The 20,010-nt window shown below is 41.0% G+C and overlaps 1 protein-coding gene across 1 annotated transcript in view; it reads left to right on the forward strand.

Annotated features, from left to right (window-relative positions):
* SEPSECS (Sep (O-phosphoserine) tRNA:Sec (selenocysteine) tRNA synthase) overlaps window positions 1-20,010 on the forward strand; it is a 46,037-nt gene that overhangs the window by 13,223 nt on the left and 12,804 nt on the right. Inside the window, exons 6-8 of the mRNA XM_006899270.1 lie at window positions 2,630-2,732; window positions 9,646-9,775; window positions 9,907-9,998. Of these exons, the coding sequence (XP_006899332.1) occupies window positions 2,630-2,732; window positions 9,646-9,775; window positions 9,907-9,998 (325 nt within the window). The remainder of the gene's footprint in view (window positions 1-2,629; window positions 2,733-9,645; window positions 9,776-9,906; window positions 9,999-20,010) is intronic.

Below are 20,010 nucleotides of genomic sequence, written 5' to 3' on the forward strand. Positions count from 1 at the left end.
ATAGGCTCTTGCTCATATGTTATTTCTTTAAATTCCTCTGTATTTGCTAATTCCTTTCTATATAATGACTCCGTATATTCCTTCCATCTTCTTTTAATACTTCCTGGATCAGGGATTTATCTTTAACTGCTCCACAAATTGCTGTCTGTCTGGATCTTCTTCAGCAAACTTTTAAAAACCTCTTTGTTTTCAGCAGGCACGGTTGTGTAATCTGCATAACACAGATTGTTGATGAGCATTCCTCTGGTCCTGATGCCATATCCTTTTTCCCCCGGTAAAGTTCAGCCTCTTGATTGATTTGCTTGGCAAATTAAGTAAGTATGAAGGAAGGATATTGCCTGACCCACTCCTTTCTTAATTTTGAACCATACACTGTTTCATTGCTCTGTTTGTACCACAGCTTCTTGGTGATCGGAGTATAGGTTTCATATGACCATAATTAAGTGTTCAGAAATTCTCATTCTTCTCAAGATTAGCCATAATTTATTATGATCCATTCAGTTAAATGCCTTTGTATAGTAAATAAAACACAAACATCCTTCTTGAATTCTCTTTTTGGCCAGGATCCATCTGATGTCAGCAGTGATAATCACTGGTGCCACAGCCTCTTTTAAGTTCAGCTTGTATTTCTAATGGTTACTTGTCCATGTACTGTTCCAGCTGCTTTTGGATAATCTTTAACAAGATTTTACTTTCATATACTACTAGTGGTATTGTTTGGTAATTTCCATATTTCATTGGATCACCTTTTTTGGGAATGGGAGTAAATATTGTTCTCTTTGAGTCAGTTGGCCAGGTAGCCGTCTTCCAAATTTGTTGGCTTTGACTGGTGAGCATATCTAGGGCTGTATCTGTTTGTTGAAACACTATTTGGTGTGCATTGAATTCTGGGCTGAGAAAGGGTGAGGATAGCACAGGATAGGACAGGTTTCAGATTCATTGTTCATGGGTTTGCTGTGAGTTGTATGTGACTCAGTGGCACCAAATAACAACAACAACAGCAGCAATTTTTTGCCAGTGCTTTCAGTGCAACTTGAACTTCTCCCTTTATCAGCATTGGTTCCTGATCATACTACTTCCTGAAATTGTTGTGTGTCAGTGAATTCCTTCTGCTAGAGTGACTCTCTATTCCCTCAATTTTATTTTGATGCTTCTAGGTTTTGTCCATATCATCCCTCTGTATTGCAGCTGGATGCTTGAATTTGGTTTTCGGTTCTTTCAGCATGAGAATGCCGTATACTTAATATTTGAAGATTTAATCAACTTAGACTACTTGAAACTTCCCAACTCATTTTTATGTTATAGTATTCTTTGTTAAGGAGAACTTCGATTAAGAGCAATATATGTGAAAGTTTCTTTAATTTTATGAAGATAATACGTGTGTGTATCCAAAACCTTCTGTTTTGTTAAAAGCAGCATCTAAAAAAAAAAAAAAAAAAAAGCAGCATCTAATTAGTTTTAGAAATAAAAGGGATTTCGATTTGGGTCCATGAAGTTTTTGAAAGTTAATAATAAAATGAGTATTTAATTTATAAAATTTCAAAGGAACATTAATGCATATTAGAAAATAAATGTATTATATATATGAGTAGATAATAACATACTGCATATTTGGAGTATATCCTTAATGAAAAAGAATTTTGCTTTACAAAAATACTTTGCTTCCAAATGATTTATATTGCAAAAAGAAAATGAAAAAAAAATTATTAAATTGTAAGGTTTCATTTTAGTTTCATAGCTTGAAGACATTTCTGTTACCAATAACCTTGGCCAGAAGTGTTACTTGGTTTTGTGACGACCATGTATATATTATCTGATTGAAGTGTTACCTTATTGTGCATAAAGTCAGACTCCCACATTCTCTTCATAGACAGGTATGACATGGAAGCTTTAGAGTGGATTTAGAACCAGCAGCTGTTTGAAAGAATTCCTTCTAGGAACTGTGTTGCTATGGAACATCAAAAAGTTCTTTTGATACTGAAACATTTCCATGTTATTATCTTTTAATACATTAAAATCTATTGGAAAAATCCATTTTTGTTTTGTTGTTGTGGGCTGTGGAGTCAGAATTGACTCATAGCTGACCGAGTGCACTTTTTGAGTATGCAAATGAAATGAGAGGAGAGTATCTATCTTTCTCCCTCAGAACAGCTGCTGTATTTGAACCACCTGCCTTTTGATTGACAGTGCAGTTCCTTCCTGCTAGGCCACATGCTTAATATGGGATCTGTTAAGATTTCTAGAAATTAGCCATATTATTATGCGCAACTAAAATCATCTGGAAATGAATATAACACTTTGTGAGGAGGGGTCCATACAAATGTTCTCCTTCATACCTTTTATAAATAGGAAATTTAAAACTATTTCAAAGCTGCTTATACAAGTTGTTATACATGTATGCTGCGTTTTCATTATTTGGCAACATTAAATTCTTACTTAGGTTTATTTTAATTTCTAGATGTATAATTCCAAGCTCTTTAATTACATGCTCAAACACTCTAGCAGAGATTTCAGTGTTTGACATCTTTTCTCCCTGGTGTACTATTAAAATTTTTAAAAAAGTTTCCACACTGTAATTCGTAAAGCACAGTGTTAAATGTTTCTTTCTATTGCATATTTATGTTTATAGATTAGAAGAACTGGCTGTGATCTGTGCTAATTACGGCATCCCGCATATAGTCAACAATGCGTACGGTGTACAGTCTTCCAAGTGTATGCATCTCATTCAGCAGGTAAGAGGCTTCAGAAGAAATCAAAGGTGCGTTCTAACATATTGTCGGAATTTTACTTATTTTCCTTTAATGTAGTAAAAATAGTCATCTATTACCTTTTAGGGAGCTCTGGTCTCTCAGTGGGTAAGGATATTATGCTGCCAGCCCAAAGATGGACAGTTCAAACCCACCGGCTGCTTTTAGGGAAAAAGATGGTCAGTCTCCTGTTGTGCAGTTTATAGTCTCTGAATATTCAGTGTGTGTGTGGGGGGGTGTGTCAGCTATGAGTCCTAACTCAGCAGCAAAGAATTAAGCATCTTTTCCTTAAGAAAATAATAGAAATTCTCATGTAGCAATTCTCTTGATCATAGTCACTAACCTGTGGTTGTGTGGTGGTAATTTCAGCAGTAGCTTGGGTTGTCCAGAATCAACATAGCAATATACTTCAGGGGCACAGGGTAGAGCAGGTTTCAGGGCTGTTGTACATAGGGTCGCTGTGAGTTGCAAGCGACTTGACGGCACATAACAACAATAAACATCTTAGTTCTTAATTTTCTGATAGTATTTTATTACCAGGATCCTCATTTTTCTAATATACTGGGTTATAGTATTTGAGAAGCTGTTGGAGATTGTATGGTGCCAAAAGTGTATTGTTCAGAATGGCTTTCCTAGCCATTGAGCTTACCTTTGCCACAGGGATGGTTAAGATCTTGCAAATAGGGCACCTGAATTTCAAAACCATCTCAGGAACAGGTTTAAGGCCTTGAAGACTAATGAGTGAAAACAAGATGAGCTGTGGGAGGATATCAAGAATATCATCCAGGAAGAGTGCAAAAGGTCATTACAAAGACAGAGGAGGAAGAAAAGAAGATGTTAGACAAAACTGATTTTGCACTGGAGCGATGAGAAGGCAAAGCAGAAGGAAGAAATTAAAACGCTGAACAGAGAAGACTTCAAAGGGCAGCATAGGAAGACAAAGCAAAGTAGTATAATAAAATGTGCAAAGAACTGGAGTCAGTCAAAAGGGCCGAACACACCTGGCATTTCTGAAACTGAAGAAACTGAAGAACAAATTCAAGCCTCGAGTTGTAATACTTAAAGATGCTTTGGGCGCAGTAGTCAATGATTAAGAATAATTAAAAGAAGATGAAAGGAGTGTACAGTTATTGTACCAAAAGGAATTGGCTGGCATAGAAGAATTTCAGGAAACATCATATGATCAGGAACCTGTAGTGATGAAGGAGGAAGTTCAAGCTCCTGTGAAGGAATTGGCAAAGAACAAGGCCCCAGGAATTGATGGCATAGCAATTGACATATTTCAACAAACAGATGCTGCCCTGGATGCGTTGATCAGGTTGTGCCAAGAAATCTGGAGGACGACCACCTGACCAGCTGACTCGAAGAGATTCACATTTGCTGCCATTCCAAAAAAAAGGTGACCTAGCAGAGTGCGGAAATTATTGAGCAATATCACAAGCAAGCAAGATTATCCAAAAATGACTGGAACACCTCATCAACAGAGAACTGCTAGGCTGGATTTAGAAGAGGCTGTGATACTAGGGATATTATAGGTGATGTTAGATGGATCTTGGCTGAAATCAGAGAGTGCCAGAGGAATGTCTATCTGTGTTTCATTGACTGTGCAAAGGCATTTGACTGTGTGGATCACAACAAACTATGACTAACTCTGAGAAGAATGAGAATCCCAGAACACTTGATTGTGCTTATACGAAACTTATACTTGGACCAGGAGGCAGTTGTCAGAACAGAGCAAGGGAACACTGCATGGTTTAAAATTAGGAAAGGTGTAGCCAGGGACATATCCTACTTCCATATCTTTTCAATATATATGTGGAACAACAGGTCATCCACATAGAGGCTTGGCTTTTTGAGGAGGAATGTGGCATCAGGATTGGAGGAAGACTTATCAACAACCTGTATTATGCAGATGATACAACTTTGCTTGCCGAAACTGAAGAAGACCTGAGGCATTTGCTGTAGAAGGTCAAGAACTGCAGCCTCCCATATGGATTGAAGCTCAACATCATGAAAACAAAGATTCTCTCCACTGGGCAGATTGGCAGCATCACGCTAGATGGTGAAAAGATTGAGATTTTTAACAGCTTCAGTTTCCAGTAGAAGATGCTGACAGATGCCAGACTCTGAGGCAGGAGTGTGCCTGGAATGTGAGGAGTGGCCTTCTCTCAGGAAGACCGGGCAATCTGGACCAGAGTGAAGGAGGCAGTGGGGGGAGGCAAGTAGGGCCAACATTGGAAGAGTGTTAAGGATTTGGGATTTCATCCTTGGCATGAGCATTCGCGTGTTTTAGGGAGGAGAGTGATGTGATTTACAATCTCAAACCATTGTTCTAGCTGCCATGCAGGGAGTAGAGGGTCGTGAGGCAGGAGTGGAAGGCTCTTGTAGTAAACCAGTTTAAATAGCTCGGTGGGCTGGGTCAGGGAAGTAGCTATGGAGGTGGTAAGAAATGGTTGGATTCAGATATATTTTGAAAGTGGGCGTTTACAGGGGATGCAAGTAGATTAATTCAGTAACTTGGAGAATTAGACTTGGGCAGCTAGGTGGTGGTAGTTGTTGTTATGTGCCGTCGAGTTGCTTGCCACTCATAGTGACCCTATGTACAACAGTCCTAAACTCTGCTCTGTCCTGTGCCAATCGCACTGCCTCTGACACTCCCATCCCGATTAACCCAGTCACTGAATCAATCCACCTTATAGAGGGTCTTCCCCTCCTTCACTGTCCCTCCAACCTCCCAAGCATGATGTCCTGCTCCAAGGACTGGTCTCTCCTTACAGCGTGTCCAAAGTTAGGAAAAAACCTCAGAATCCTTGCCTCCAAGGAGCACCCCGGTTTAACCCTCTCCAGGATGAATCTGTTTGTTTTCTTGGCAGTCCATGGTAACCTCAACACTCTTCTCCAGCACCACAGCTCAAAGGCATCAATTCTCCTTCTATCCCCCCTAGTCACTGTCCAACTCTCTGATGCATAACAAGTGATTGCAAAGACCATGGCCTGTATCAGTCGCACCTTAGTCTCCAGAGTGACATCATTCCTCTTAGTACTTTGGCGAGGTCCCTAACAGCAGACTTTCCCATCGCAATACGTCTTTTAATTTCCTGGCTGCAGGTGCCAAGAGTGTTGACTATGAAGCCAAGCAAACTAAAGCTGTGAACAGTCTCAATCTCTTCGCCATCCATCCTGATGCTGCCAATTGGTCCAGCTATGTGGTACTAATCATTATACACTTGACCCTGAACCAGAAGGCTGGAGGTTCGAGCTCAGTCAGATGTGCCTCAGAAGAAAGACCTGATGACTTGTTTTTGAAGATTTGACTGTTGTGAACTGTGTTCTGCTCTGACACACATGATTCCACTATGAGTTTAAGTTGACAACATTTTTTTCTTAAAGCTCAGAGAGCAGAAGAGCCATCGGAGTTGTGTTTTACTCTTTAAGGTGTATGCCAGGGATGCCCTCCTAACCCCATACCTTTTCAGTCTATATGTGGAACAGATCATCCGGGAGGCTGGGCTCCATGAGGAGGAAGGTGACACCAGGACTGGAGGGAGATTCATCAACAATCTGCATTAGGCAACCCTGCTTGCTGAAACTGAGGAGGACCTGAGGCATTTGCTGCAAAAGGTCAAGGATTGCAGTCTTCAATATGGATTGATGCTCAACATCAAGAAAATAAAGATTCTCACCACTGGGCCATTTGGCAGCAGCATGATAAATGGTGAAGAGATTGAGATTGTTAATAGCTTCAGCTTGCTTGACTCCACAATCAACTTTCTTGGCACCAGCAGACAGAAAATCAAAAGACAAATTGCATTGGGAAAAATCTGCTGTCAGGGACCTTTCTAGAGTACTGAAGAACAAAGATGTCAGTCTAGAGATTAAGCTGCACCTGATCCAGGCCATGGTCTTTGTAGTTACTTGCTATGCATCGGAGAGCTGGACAGTGACTAAGGATGATAGAAAATCAATGCCTTTGACTTGTGGTGCTGAAGAAGGGTATTGAATATACCATGGACTGCTAAGAGAACAAACAGGTCCGTCCTGCAGAGTGAGATCAGGCTGCTCAATGGAACAAATAATTTTGAAGCTCCATCTGATAGACTTTGGGCATGTTGCAAGGAAGGACCAGTCACTGGAGAAGGACATTATGCTTGGAAGGATAGAGGGACAGCACAGGAGAGGAAGACCCTGGATGAGATGGATTGATTCCTCAGTGAGTGGAGTAATGTGAGTAGATGTGTCAGAGACAGTGTGACATTGGCCCAACAGAGAGTAGGGTTCAGAGCTCTTGTACGTAGGATCACTGTGGGTCAGAGTTGATTCGAAGACACAACATCAACAACAGAGCCTAATATATCACCTCAACTCATTGCCGTCAAGTCAGAACAGAATCTGCAGCAGGTTTTAGAGGCAGTAAATAGAACGGGAAGGAGGAGATTGCCCATCTTTTTTCCCCATGGAGCAAGTGGTGGATTTTAACCACTTGTCTTTAGCTTGACAATGCAACTACTTACTCACTAGGCCACCAGAGCTCCTTGCCTGATACTTGTTGATAAGTGCTGTCAAGTTGAGTACAACTCATAGTGACCCTATGAACAGAAGACCTGAAGCCTGTTCTATAACTACTGTCGTTTCTCTAAGTTCATAGTTTCCAGAGGCATGTTGTTTATGAAGTGGATGCTACTCCTGGTTCCAAACCTGTCTTAATCTGGAAGCTCCACCAAACACTCTTCGCCATGGGCAGCGATTATGGCATTTCACACACCATTGGCACAGCGTTAAGTATCATAGCGACTTCACATCACTTCAGTACAGTGAATTGACAGACCAGTGCTATACCACGTAGAAGAATGTTCATTCCAAACACAGTTAACACCAGGACTCAGGGCCAGGGGCCTGAGGGCCCAATTGATTATTAAATACACAGGCCTGCCCACCAGGCCCTGATTGGCTCTAAACAAGAGGCTTGCAGCCCACAGCTCATTGTTAGCCAAATCCAGAAAATCTGGTCGGCTCACACATGGCTGTGAACAAAATAAAAACAACCAGATAATCCACACTCGACCCTCAGCCAAAACAAGAACTCACATTTCAGAATCCAATGGCTTCATACATAAGCCTCCAAACTGGAGACACAGGCGGAACTCAGCTGACTTGTAAATGCACAGGCCCGCCCACCCGACCCTGATACTTAGTAGTCTGTAAATTTTGGCAGTAATTTCTTGAACAGTTAATAATCTGTTTTGTTCACTATTGTTGTCTTTAGTCTGTGGCAGATTATAAATGCTCAGATGCTTATTCTGGAAGCAATGAGTAAATGAATGAACTAACACACTTCAGCTCTTTACCTCACAGAACATGATTCTGTGCTTCCTATTTTGTATAAACTTTTCCATCCTTTGAGTTGTTGTTGATTGCCTTTGAGCCAAGCACGACTCATAGTGACCTTATGAACAAAAGACCGGAAGCCTTTCTAGAACTGTCGTCATTTATCAAGTTCATAGTTTCTAGAGGCAGGTTGTTTTAGGAAGTGGATGCCACTCCTACTTCCAAATCCTTTGAGTAGTTGGGTAGAGTATTTTTCTCTCCTCCTTTTTTTTAAAAAAAAGTTCAGTTGTTTTCCTCTTCAATGAGTAGTCATTCTCTGGCTGCAGTCTTTGGAACAAGGTCTGCACTATTCATAAGTGTTTGTTATCTCACTGCAGGGTGTCCTCTCCTTTGGATGCCATCTGTATTTTAGTGGTCAAGGGGCCCTAGTAATCCCTATGATAAAGTTTCTATCTCTTGATATTACTCCTGTAGGAGTACTCCCATTGTAGGATCTATTTTTCTCAGGAAACGATGGATGGTATTTAAATGGTTATAAAGACAGCTTTGGCTGCTCCGTTTCAAGTGCTGCCACTTTGCATGTTTTCAGTTCATTATTCCATTAGTCTAAATGCTTCTCTGTGTTTTCCTGTGATAACGGTGGGTTTTGCTCTGATGATAGCTTATTGGGACATGAGAGGGCAGAGTGAGAGGGAAGGTGGAGATGGAACCAGTTGTGTAATAGCCTCCCAAGAAGTGTTCGTCCCCTTGCTTTTCCTGCTTCCACCAGCTTTTTTGGATCTGGTCTCTTAGATGAAGCCATTTATCTGTTCCTTCTCTATGAGATATAGATGTGCTGAGGCGGCGTGACAATGAAGGTCAAATGCACTTATAATATTAATAGAAATGTAGATTGTGAATATAGATTGGAGCTCTGTGGCTACAGATAAAGAAAAAACCCGTCGTCTTTGGAGTTTAGATGGTATCTTTATTTTAAGAGGAGAAAATTGAAGCGTATTAGATAGAAGGTCAACTGCTGTATTGGATGACGACCAGAATTTAGTTTTACATTTCTAGCGGGTAGGTATTCAGATTTTCACCAGAATACTTAATTTTCACTTGGGGGTTAATTTGCGGTGGAATGAAATCATCAGAGATTAGAACACCAGGGAACATGAGTGATGCACAAACAGTGTTAAAGAGTTTATTCAGATGACTTAATAGTTACAGGCTCTGGTGTTGTCCTTTATTGTCAAACAGAGGGTCTCACATGGTAGGCACACGAGGAACACCCTCTTTCTTACTGCATTTTAAGGTATAAAGCTTTGTCTTTTTGCAGTTTCCACCTTAACTGATACCGAAACCTTGACTGTTACTGTGAGGCTTAAGTGGTTTATGTGTGAAAACAGGTTTGTACACTATTACCGAGTGTTGTTCCATATATAATTGGCACTAGTTGAAAACCGAGTTTAATGTGACTGGCACTGGTAGAAAGAAAATAATTGGATTGTGATTATAGAAATAACTTTCTGACAGAAGTGGTACATCTCATGCTCTACCAGCTAATGCACTATTACGTGTTGTTTCATTCTAGGGAGCTCGAGTTGGTAGAATAGATGCCTTTGTTCAAAGCTTGGACAAAAATTTTATGGTTCCAGTAGGTGGTGCTATCATTGCTGGATTTAATGAATCCTTCATTCAAGAAATCAGCAAGATGTATCCAGGTAAATATATCACTTGCTCTTCAGAAAAAGAAACTAACAAAATCTCATTTGTACATAGGCTATTAAATAAACCTTAATTTCCACAGATATTTTCTTCTCACCTGTACGTAATTTGTTCATCCTTATTTCAGGAAGAGCTTCAGCTTCTCCTTCTTTGGATGTCCTTATTACCTTATTATCACTTGGATCAAATGGCTACAAGAAGCTATTAAAAGAAAGAAAGGTAAGCTTTCCCTTTTCAGAGGAAAACAGTACTCCCAACCCTTAATAGTTCTGCCTTTGGGCCAAGCATGTCAAGAGTGGCGGCCTTTCATTTGGCCCCAGGATTTCCTTGGATCAGGAACTGTACTTGGTGGATTTTGATGAGTCATTGTCATCTTCTTGTCCCCAGAATCCTAGGAATCACAGACAGGTAACTTGCCTTTTGTTTTCTGAGAAACTCTTACTTCAGTGATCCTTATTAATTGAGTAAAGTTCAGTTCACTTAGGACACCAGGATCAAGGCTTTGAAAAGAAAAGCGAGAGTAAGAACTTTTCCTTTTAGGTTTTACAAGCCAGAGGACTGTTTATGTAGGAACCAGAGGAAGAGCTGGTAATTGGCCAGCTTTTCATTCTCAGATAACTACAGCTTGTCATTGTTGGAGTGCTAAATTCATTGGTCTTCTTTACTGTGAAAGGAAAATGACATTTTATGCTTGAAATCTCAACTCTGTCTCCGGTGCTCCAGTTTAATTCAGGACTATTTCAACAGAGAAAGTGCTGGTAGGCCAGACCAGGCTAAAATACTTTCTCCCCCACCCCCCCAACACTGCCCATCCTCTCCTAATATGTATTTACTACCACAACTCACCCCCCCCAGGCATTTTTAATTATTTCTTGTTTTTCTTTTTAAAAATTCATTCCTTCATTCATATTGTGTTTCATACAGTCATTCCCATACATTGTATCTTACAAAATCAATCACCATCGATTTATGCCCACCATTACTCTGTCATTTCAGATCTGCACTGGATCTTTCCTGATTCCTTCCTCAACCCACCAAACTCTATGACCCTGTGTTTCCCCTCCCCTGCCCCTGTGCCGTTTCTCTTCCCTCTTTGGACATTTATACACTAAAATACTTTTCTTCTTCTCCCTCTGGTAGGAGTCCCTGGGAAGTTTGTATCTCTCTAAGGCTTAGTATTTAGTAGTAATGGTAGTTTTTTAGATTTATAATAATACCCTTAATTAAACAAATGATACATTCCTACAGTCTAAAGATAGATAACAGATGTTTAAAACTTTATATCTCCTATATAACACAACTCCCCTTTCCTCACTAATGTGTTGTTGTTATGTGCCATTAAGTTGCCTGTGACTCATAGTGACCCCATGTACAACACCTCTGAACCCTACTGGAGCCTGAGCCAAGCTTACTGTCTCTGACACGCCGCACCCATTACCCCAGTCACTGAGTCAACCCATCTCATCGAGAGTCTTACTCTCTTGCGCTGTCCCTCTACCCTCCCAAGTAAGACGCCACTCTCCATGGGCTGGTTCCTCCTTGCAGCGTGCCCAGTGTATGTCAGATGGGGCTTCAGAAACCTTGCCTCCAAGGAGCAGTCCAGTTTCACCCTCTCCAGGGCAAACCTTTTGGTTCTCCTGGTAGTCCATTCAGTACTCTTTTCCAGCACCACAGCCCAAAGGCATCAGTTCTTCTTCTATCATCCCTAGTCACTGTCCAGCTTTCTGATGCATAGCATGTAATTGCATAGAAAAATATTTGTCTTTTATTATGTGAATAGTTCTTCAGATATATCTGATAAATGCAATAATGGTTAATATCATTCCTCATTGTTCTTGTTATGTGTCATCGAGTCAACTACAACTCATAGTGACTCTGTGTATAATAGTGCTGAACCCTGTTCTATCCTGAGTCAGTCTCACTGTCTGATCCACCTGGCCTCATTCCTCCAGTTCTTGTGTCAATCCATCCCATTTGGATTCTTCTCCTCCAGGATTGTGTCTCTTGGCCCTTCCACGCATAATATCCTTCTCCAAAGACTGGTCCTTCCTGGTTACATACCCAAAGTATGTGAGGCAGAGTCCCAAAATCCTTGCCTCCAAGGAGCAGCTTGGAGCTTCATCCTCTCTACGGCAGACCTATTTGTTTTCTTGGTGGTCCCTGGTATATTCAGTACTCCTCTCCAGCACCACAACTAAAAGGCATCAGTTCTTCTTCCATCATCCTTAGTCATTGTCTGCCTGATGCACAGCAAGTAACACACAACTCTAGAACTCCTCGTGATTCCTGAGCGGGGTGAAAACTGGACTCTGAAACTCTGGCAGATGGTTGGCAGTTTCTTAAGTAAATGTACACTTAACCTCATAACCAGCAGTCATACTCAGAAGTATTTATCCAAGAGAAATGAAAATTTATTCTGTGTAAAAACCTGCACACTAATATTTATGACGGCTTTATTCATAATTGCCAAAATATTGATACAACCCAAGAGCATATCAGCTGGGTATGTATAAAGTGAAGTACCCTTATAACTAGCAATAAAATAAAAAAATACAGTTGGATCCTCAGTGCATTGTGCTCAATGAAAAAGACTGTAAGAGACATGGTTCATTTATGTTTCACATGAGAAAGACGGAAAATACAGGGGAAGATTAGGAATGAGGGAGAGGAACTCGTTGGGATTTTCATACTGGGAGAGGTTTTGTGGTTCCCTGGTTCTTTTTTTTTTTTAAATTATTATTTTGTGTGCGTGTACCGTCAAATCAGATCTGACTGGTACAGGAGGATATTGCGCCTCCTTCTCCGGCAGAGCATCTGGTGGATTCGAACCGTGTTCCTCTGGGATTGCAGTGCAGCTTCTTGTCACTAGGCCACCAGAGCTCCCCTTCCCTGGTTCTTTCTGTATTAAGATCTCTGTACCCAAACAGACATGATCCCCGGTGGCCCACTGGGGAAAGTACTCTGCTGAGAATTGGAAGAAGTTGGAGGAGGGGACCTACAGCTCTCATCTGCCTTTGGTTCAGAGTCTTACGCCTCTTGCTGTATCAAGGAGCCCTAGTAATGTATCAGTTGTTCAGTACTTGGTTGCTGACTGAAAGGCCAGTGGTTCAAATTCATCTGACTCTCAGCAGACAAGAGATAAGGCATTCTACTTCGTAAAGATCTGCAGCTTTGAAAATGCGACGGGCAGTTCTGTCTTAAAGAGCCGCTATCATGAGGAATGTACCCAGAGATAATGTGTGTTCAGCAAATGTTTTTTGTTTTCTTCTGTCCTTGAACCCATTAATTGTTGTGAAGTATAAGCTATTAATGTGGCTAACTAATAATGTGTTTTTGGTTGTATGCACATTAGTCGTGTCATGTTTGGCACAAGTATGACAATGTTTTAGAGAGAATGGTTTAAGGGTGTGTGTGCACGTGCCAAGTTGGTAAAGGTTGGACTGTGGTGGGTAGTGTTGTGTATCAACCTGGCTGTCCTCTGAGCCTGCTATGGTGTAATTGCCTTCTGTTTTGTGAGCTGATGTAAGGGGAGTTTCTTGGGGGATGTGACCTGCATCCAGTGTATGTGGGTTTCCGACAAAACTTGCATCCTTCACCCCACTCATCATCCTGTACCCCTGCGTCAGCTGCCTGCCACCCACTTACATATTTCAGGAATTCCCAGCTACACGACCCTGTGAATCAGCAGCCCCTTTTGGGTGACCTTTCTAATTTTCGGTTTGGCAGCCCTTCCAACTAGGTGAGCTGGAGCAACCTTCCATGTGACATCTGACCCATAGATTTGGGATTTACCATCCTCCACAACCATGTGAATTATTTCTTTGAGGTAAATATACTCAACCACCGGCTTGAGTTTGTGATAAGACATATGTTGAGTCAGAAACAACTCTACAGCATTTAACAAATAATCCTGTTCCACTCTGTCTATATTTACTCAATTCTGTGTATCCAGATCAAAAGAAAAGTACAAAATTCTGGATGCTGCAACAAGAGTTCTCTCTTGCCATTTGAGGAGCCATCCAATTCAGGAATACCACTTATCATTTCTGGACTTAACATTTCTGACATTGAGTGGTTTCCCAGTGATCAAATTATAAATTTTTAAATTATAATGATCAAGAATAAATATCAAATTGAAAAAAGTGTGGCTGCCTGGGCACTCTGACCTCAACTGCACAATCTCTCCCCCTTACTCACCTCCTTGTTACATTGTCTTCTGTGCAGCTCTTGAAATACACCCATAGCTTCTGTATTAGCATCTATGTTGACTTTTAACTTTTTCCATTCTATATACAGACTCCTTTCAAACTTCTGCAAGTCAACTTAAATGCCACCTTCTCAATGAGGTCTGTATTGTCAAAAAAAAAATTCATGTCCAACAACACAACAGTCTCAGCTCCCTTCATTCTCTTCCCTAGTACTTCGCACCCTCAAGAACATTTTTTTTATTTTGCTATATACTGCTGGTCTCACAATATGCAGGGTAAGCCCCCCAAAACCAAGTATTTTGGCTACTTAAGTGATTTTACACCAAGTTCCTGAGAGAATTTCTGATAAACAGATGTAAAAATAAATAAATTGCACTGAATTGAATTAATCTTAACCTATACTTAACTTTTGATGCTACCAAGCCAAAGGTGGGTGACTCTAATCCACGGCCCTCAAGCCTGTTTTAAATTGTTGTTGGTCAAACATTCTTCTAGGTCGTATAGCCCTGGTGTGTCCACTTGCCGTACAGAGGTAACTCGTGGTTGCTGGGAAGCTGAACACTGTGACACTGATGTGTCAAATGTGATAATGGTTACCCATGGTGGACAATGTTTGGTGGAGCTTCCCGATTAAAACAAGCTTGGAAGCACGAGTGGCATCCACTTCCAAAATGGCTTGCCTCCAGAAACCCAATGAATCTGGAGAGAGGATGAAAGACACGCAAGTGTCAAGGACTTTTTCATTCATAGGGTCGCTATGAGTCACCTGTGACTCGACGGCACCCAACAACAACATACTTCACTTTACCTACTTTGAAACAACAGTCCGTACTTTTTTTCAAAAAACCATCAACCTCATTGAGGTTGAGTGGATTCTGGCTCCTAGTACTCCCCCAAGTTTCCGAGGTGGTCTATCTTAAGGGAGGAGACTGTCCATCATCTATGTCCTCAGGAGCAGCTTGTGGACTCGAGCCACTGGAGACACTTAGCCTTTTAAAGTTAAAGCAACAAAACGCTACTAAGTGTGACACTTTGAAACAACAGTTAATACTTGAGGCTGTTCAAATGGTGGAGCAAGAAAGCCTGGTGAGGGTGGAAATGGTGTTGAATGCCAACTCATACTGGACATAAAAGAGAATGAAGCACTGGCCCAGTCTTGTGCCCCCCTCGCAACTGCTGCTGTCTTTGAGCTAACTGTTGAGATCTCATCTCTTCTGTGTGAAAGTGTGTGTTTAACACATCCTTGCTTTCAGGGAGCATTCTGACTGCTTTCCTTCCAAGACCACTTTGGTTTTTCATTTGGTAGTCTCTGGCTTAGCCTGTATTCTTTTCCAAAATCGATGTATAATTCAGATGTATAATTCCTCTTAGGCCTTTCTTCCCCAGTTGTTCGACTTTCACATTCCTGTGCTGTTGAGTCCGTGACTGTGACTCATCGCGACCCAATGAACAACAGATCTGGATCTTCCCATGCCTGCACCTTCCTCACAGTCTGGCTTGCTCAAGCCCATTGGTGTCCATCTAGCACTGTGTCCATCTTTCTAGCTGAAGTCTTGCACTGACTCTTCACCTGTCTCAGCTGCCTTCTCTAAGGCTGGCCACTCCTGTCAACATGCTCAAGGTTTGTGAGATAGTGTTTTACCATCCTTGCCTCCAAGGAGCACCCTGGTTGGACTCTTCTCCATTGCACTCTTGTTTGTTCTCTTGGCAGTCCATGGGATAATCTGTACTCATCTCTAATATCTTAAACAGATATCCTTTCTCTTCGGCACTTTAAAGAGGCTGTTGGTAGCATATATTTCCAGTGCAGCACATCTTTGGATTTCTCAATGGCTGCTATGGTGAAGGTTGATTGTGGAGCCAAGTAAAATGAAATCCTTGACAACTTTAATCTTTCTTCATCTATCATAATAGTGCCTTTGGTGGGGATATTATGGTGAGGATTTGGGTTTTCTTTTTTCTTTTTTTAATTGAGATTTTAATGAAAGTTCATAGAGAACTTGGATTTCCATTAAATCATTGTTGCACATTTTCCTCCCTGCCCACCCTCTCTGCAGTTCACTTTTCTCTTTGAAAAAAACCAACAAACTTTCATTGTTGTATAATTCCACACCCCAGTCCACTTTACTATGCAACTCTTATTCTGGACTGTTGTCATGCAAATAATACCTAAGCATATATTCCTTTTAAGGATTTTGGTTTTCTTGAAGTTGAGATATAATCCGTATTAAAGTCTTTGATCTTGTTTGGTATGTGCTTCAAGTATTCCAAAAAAAGGTGATCCAACAGAGTGTGGAAAATACAGAAGAATATTATTAACATCATATGCAAGTAAAATCATGCTGAAGATTATTAAAAAATGGCCAAACCAGTATATTGACAGGACGTTGCCGAAATTCAAACTGGATTCCAAAGAGGCTGTGGCATGAGAAATCATTGCTTTTGCCAGCTGGACTTTAGCTGAAAGTCTAGAATGCCAGAAAGATGTTTACTTGTGTTGTGTTGACTATGCAAAGGCATTTCACTATATATCACAGCAAATTACAGATAACGTTGAGAAAAATAGACATTTCAGAACTCTTAATTGAGCTTTTGCAAAACCTGTATATAAACCAAGAAATGATTGTCCGAATAGAGCAAAGGAACCCTGAGTGTTTTGAAATCAGGAAATGTGTAGGTCATGGTTATATCTTTTTTTGGTAACTATTCAATCTGTATGCTGAACAGATAACTCAGGAAGCTAGACTATATGAAGAACAATGTGCTATTAAGTTTGAAGGAAGACTTGTCAACAACCTGCATTATGCAGAAGACACTTTCATATGGAGGCTGTTGACAAGACCATGATGAAGCATACGTTAGTACTTAAGGTGACACCTTTACTTTTTAATCCTTTAAAGATGTTTTTAGCAACTATTGCCCAGTGAAATACAGCATTTAACTTTCTGACTGCTGTTGCCATAGGGGTCAAATAAAACAGGTTTTTTGACAACTTTAGTCTTTTCTTCAATTACCTTACTATTGCCTTTTGGTCTAGTTATGGGTATTTTTGCATTCGTTTGTATGGTTTACAGTCTTTGAAAAACCTGCTGGAGTGTCAGCTAGGAGTCTGTTGCGACTGTACAGCAATCAGTTTGAGGGATTCTTTTTTTTAGGTTAATCTGTCCTGAGGACTGTAGCCTTTTCCCTGTCAGGAAGCACGTTAAGAGCTGTTTGCTTTCAGCATACAGGGTCATATCATTTGCACATTATAGGTGGTTACAGTCTTTCTTCAGTCTCAATACCCACATTTTTCTTCCTATAGTCCAGCTTCTCAGATTATTTGCTCAGTGTACAAAGGTGACTGTACAACTTATTAGCAGCAAAGTGAATAACTTTAAAATAAAGTTTTAGAAAAATTACAAAAAACAAAATCAAACCCAAAACCACCCAGCAGACAACAAACAGCCTGTCCCCTGCTGTCAAGTTGATTCAGACACTTGATTTATTTGATACAGCAAATGAAGGTTCTGGAAGCTTTTCTCCTCCATGTCGTCTTTGAGGAAACGTTTCTTCTCCATTTAAACTTTTGGTACCTTTTTACCTAAGGGGTTCATCTGGCACCATTCCAGGCAGAGTCCCATTGTCATTCATAAGGTTTCTGTTGGCCTGTGTTTTCAGAGGTGACTTCCCAGTTTCTCATTCCTAGTCTGGCCTAGTGGTAAGAAGCTGTATTGTGATCCAAAGGTATGTGGTTCAAAGCCACCAGCAACTCTGCAAGAGAAGGATGGACAGTCTCTTCGCCTGTGATTTACTGCGTCTGAAAACCTGCTGGAGGATCAGTTATTAGGTTCTGACTCAAAGGCACACAAAAAGAAGAAGTAGTCTCTCTTAATCTTCAAACTTTACCGAAACCTGTTCACTGTAGGTAACCCTGTTATTGTTAGGAGCTGTCAAGTCAAGTCCATCTCATAGCAACCCAGTGAAAACAGATCTGAACTCTGTCCTATCCTGGGGATCCTCACAGTCTCTGACACATTTGAGCCCATTGCTGTAATCCTTGTTTTCAGTCCACCTGGCTGAGGGTCTTCCTCTCCTTCACTGCCCCTCCACCTTTCCAAGCAGGATGTCTCTCTCCAGGGATTCTCCTAGCAACATGTCCAAAGTATGCGAGACAACGCTTTGCCATCCTTGATTCCAAGGAGCACTGTGGCTGCACCTCTCCATGACATATCTGTTTATTCTTTTGGCATTTCATGGGGTATTCCGTACTCTTCTCCAACACCACAGCCCAAAGGCATCATTCTTCTCTCATCCTTATTCTCAGCAGTATAGTCCATTTTCAGCGGTACAGCAAGTGATTGGAAAGACCATGGTCTGACTCAGGTGTACCTTAGTCCTCAAAATAATATTGTTGTTCCTCAATAATCTGAGGAGGTCTCTGACTCCAGACTTTACCAGTGTGATACATCTTCTGATCTTCTGACTGCTGGTACCAAGTGTATTGATTGTGGATCCAAGTAACATGAAATTGCTAAAAGTTTCAGTCTTTTCTCCATTTATCATGATATTATGTGTTGGTCCAGTGGTGAGAATTTTTGTTTTCTTCATGTTGAGGTACAATCCATATTGAAGTTGTATTCTTTGATTTTCTGCAGCAAGTGCTTCAAGTCCTCCTTACTTTCAGCAAGCAAGGTTGTGTCATCTCCATATTGAAGGTTATTGATGAGTCTTCCTCCTATGCTGATACCACATTCTTTTTCATGGAGTCCTGCTTAGGATACAGATTGAATAGGTATGTTGTTGTTGTTATGTGCCGACGAGTTGCTTGTGACTCATAGCGACCCTTTGTACAATAGCCCTAAACTCTGCTCTGTCCTGTGCCAGCCACACTGTCTCCTACACACCCAACCCGATTACCTCAGTCACTGAATCAGTCTACCTCATAGGGGGCCTTCCTCTTGTGCACTGTCCCTCCAACCTCCCAAGCATGATGTCCCTCTCCAAGGACTGATCCCTCCTTACAATGTGTCCAAAGTGTGTTGGATGAAGCCTCAGAATCCTTATCTCCAAGGAGCCTTCTGGTTTGACCCTTTCCAGGACGAATCTGTTTGTTTTCCTAGCAGTCTGTGGTACCCTCAGTACTCTTCTTCAGCACCACAGCTCAAAGGCATCAATTCTTCTATCCTCCTTAGCCATTGTCCAACTCTCTGATGCATAACAAGTGATTGCAAAGACCATGGCCTGTATCAGATGCACCTTAGTCTCCAGAGAGACACTATTGTTCTTCAGTACTTTGGAGAGGTCCCTAACAGCAGACTTTCCCATGGCAATATGTCTTTTCATTTCATGGCTCCTAGTGCCAAGAGTGTTGACTGTGAAGCCAAGCAGACTAAAGCTGTGAACAATCTCAATCTCTTCACCATCCATCCTGATGCTGCCACTTGGTCCAGTGGTAAGAATAGGTATGGATAAAAGATAAAACCCTAATGCACACTTTTCTTACTTTTAAACCATGTAGTGTTCTCTTGCTCTGTTCACACAACAGCTTCTTGATTTAATTATATGTTTTGGTTGTGCACAGTTAATTGTTTTGGGAACATTTAATTTTGAAAATTGCACGAGATTGTTGAGAAGCCAAAACAAAGGGAGGAGATGTTGAAGTAAAAGAGCTGAATAGAAGATTTCAAAGGGCAGCCCAAGAGAACGAAGCATCGTAACGAAATGTGCAGAAACCTAGAATTGAAAAACAGAAAGCGAAGAACTCACTGGGAATTTCTCAAGTGGAAGGGACTGAAGAACATATTCAAGCCTTGAGTTGTAATACTTGGAGATGCAATGGACACAGTCTTGAGTGATTCAGTAAGTATCAAAAGGATATGGAGAGAATGTGTACCATCATTATACCAGAAAGAATTGAGCGACATTGAAATATTTCAGGAATTACCAAGTGATCAAGAGCCAATGGTAAGAAAAGAAGAAGTTCAACCAGCATTGAAGACATTGGCAAAAAAACCCTCCAGGAATCAATGGGATGCCTATTT

The sequence above is a fragment of the Elephantulus edwardii genome, unplaced genomic scaffold, assembly GCF_000299155.1.
Source record: "Elephantulus edwardii isolate Elephantulus edwardi_28Jun2011 unplaced genomic scaffold, EleEdw1.0 scaffold00251, whole genome shotgun sequence".
Taxonomy (NCBI): domain Eukaryota; kingdom Metazoa; phylum Chordata; class Mammalia; order Macroscelidea; family Macroscelididae; genus Elephantulus; species Elephantulus edwardii.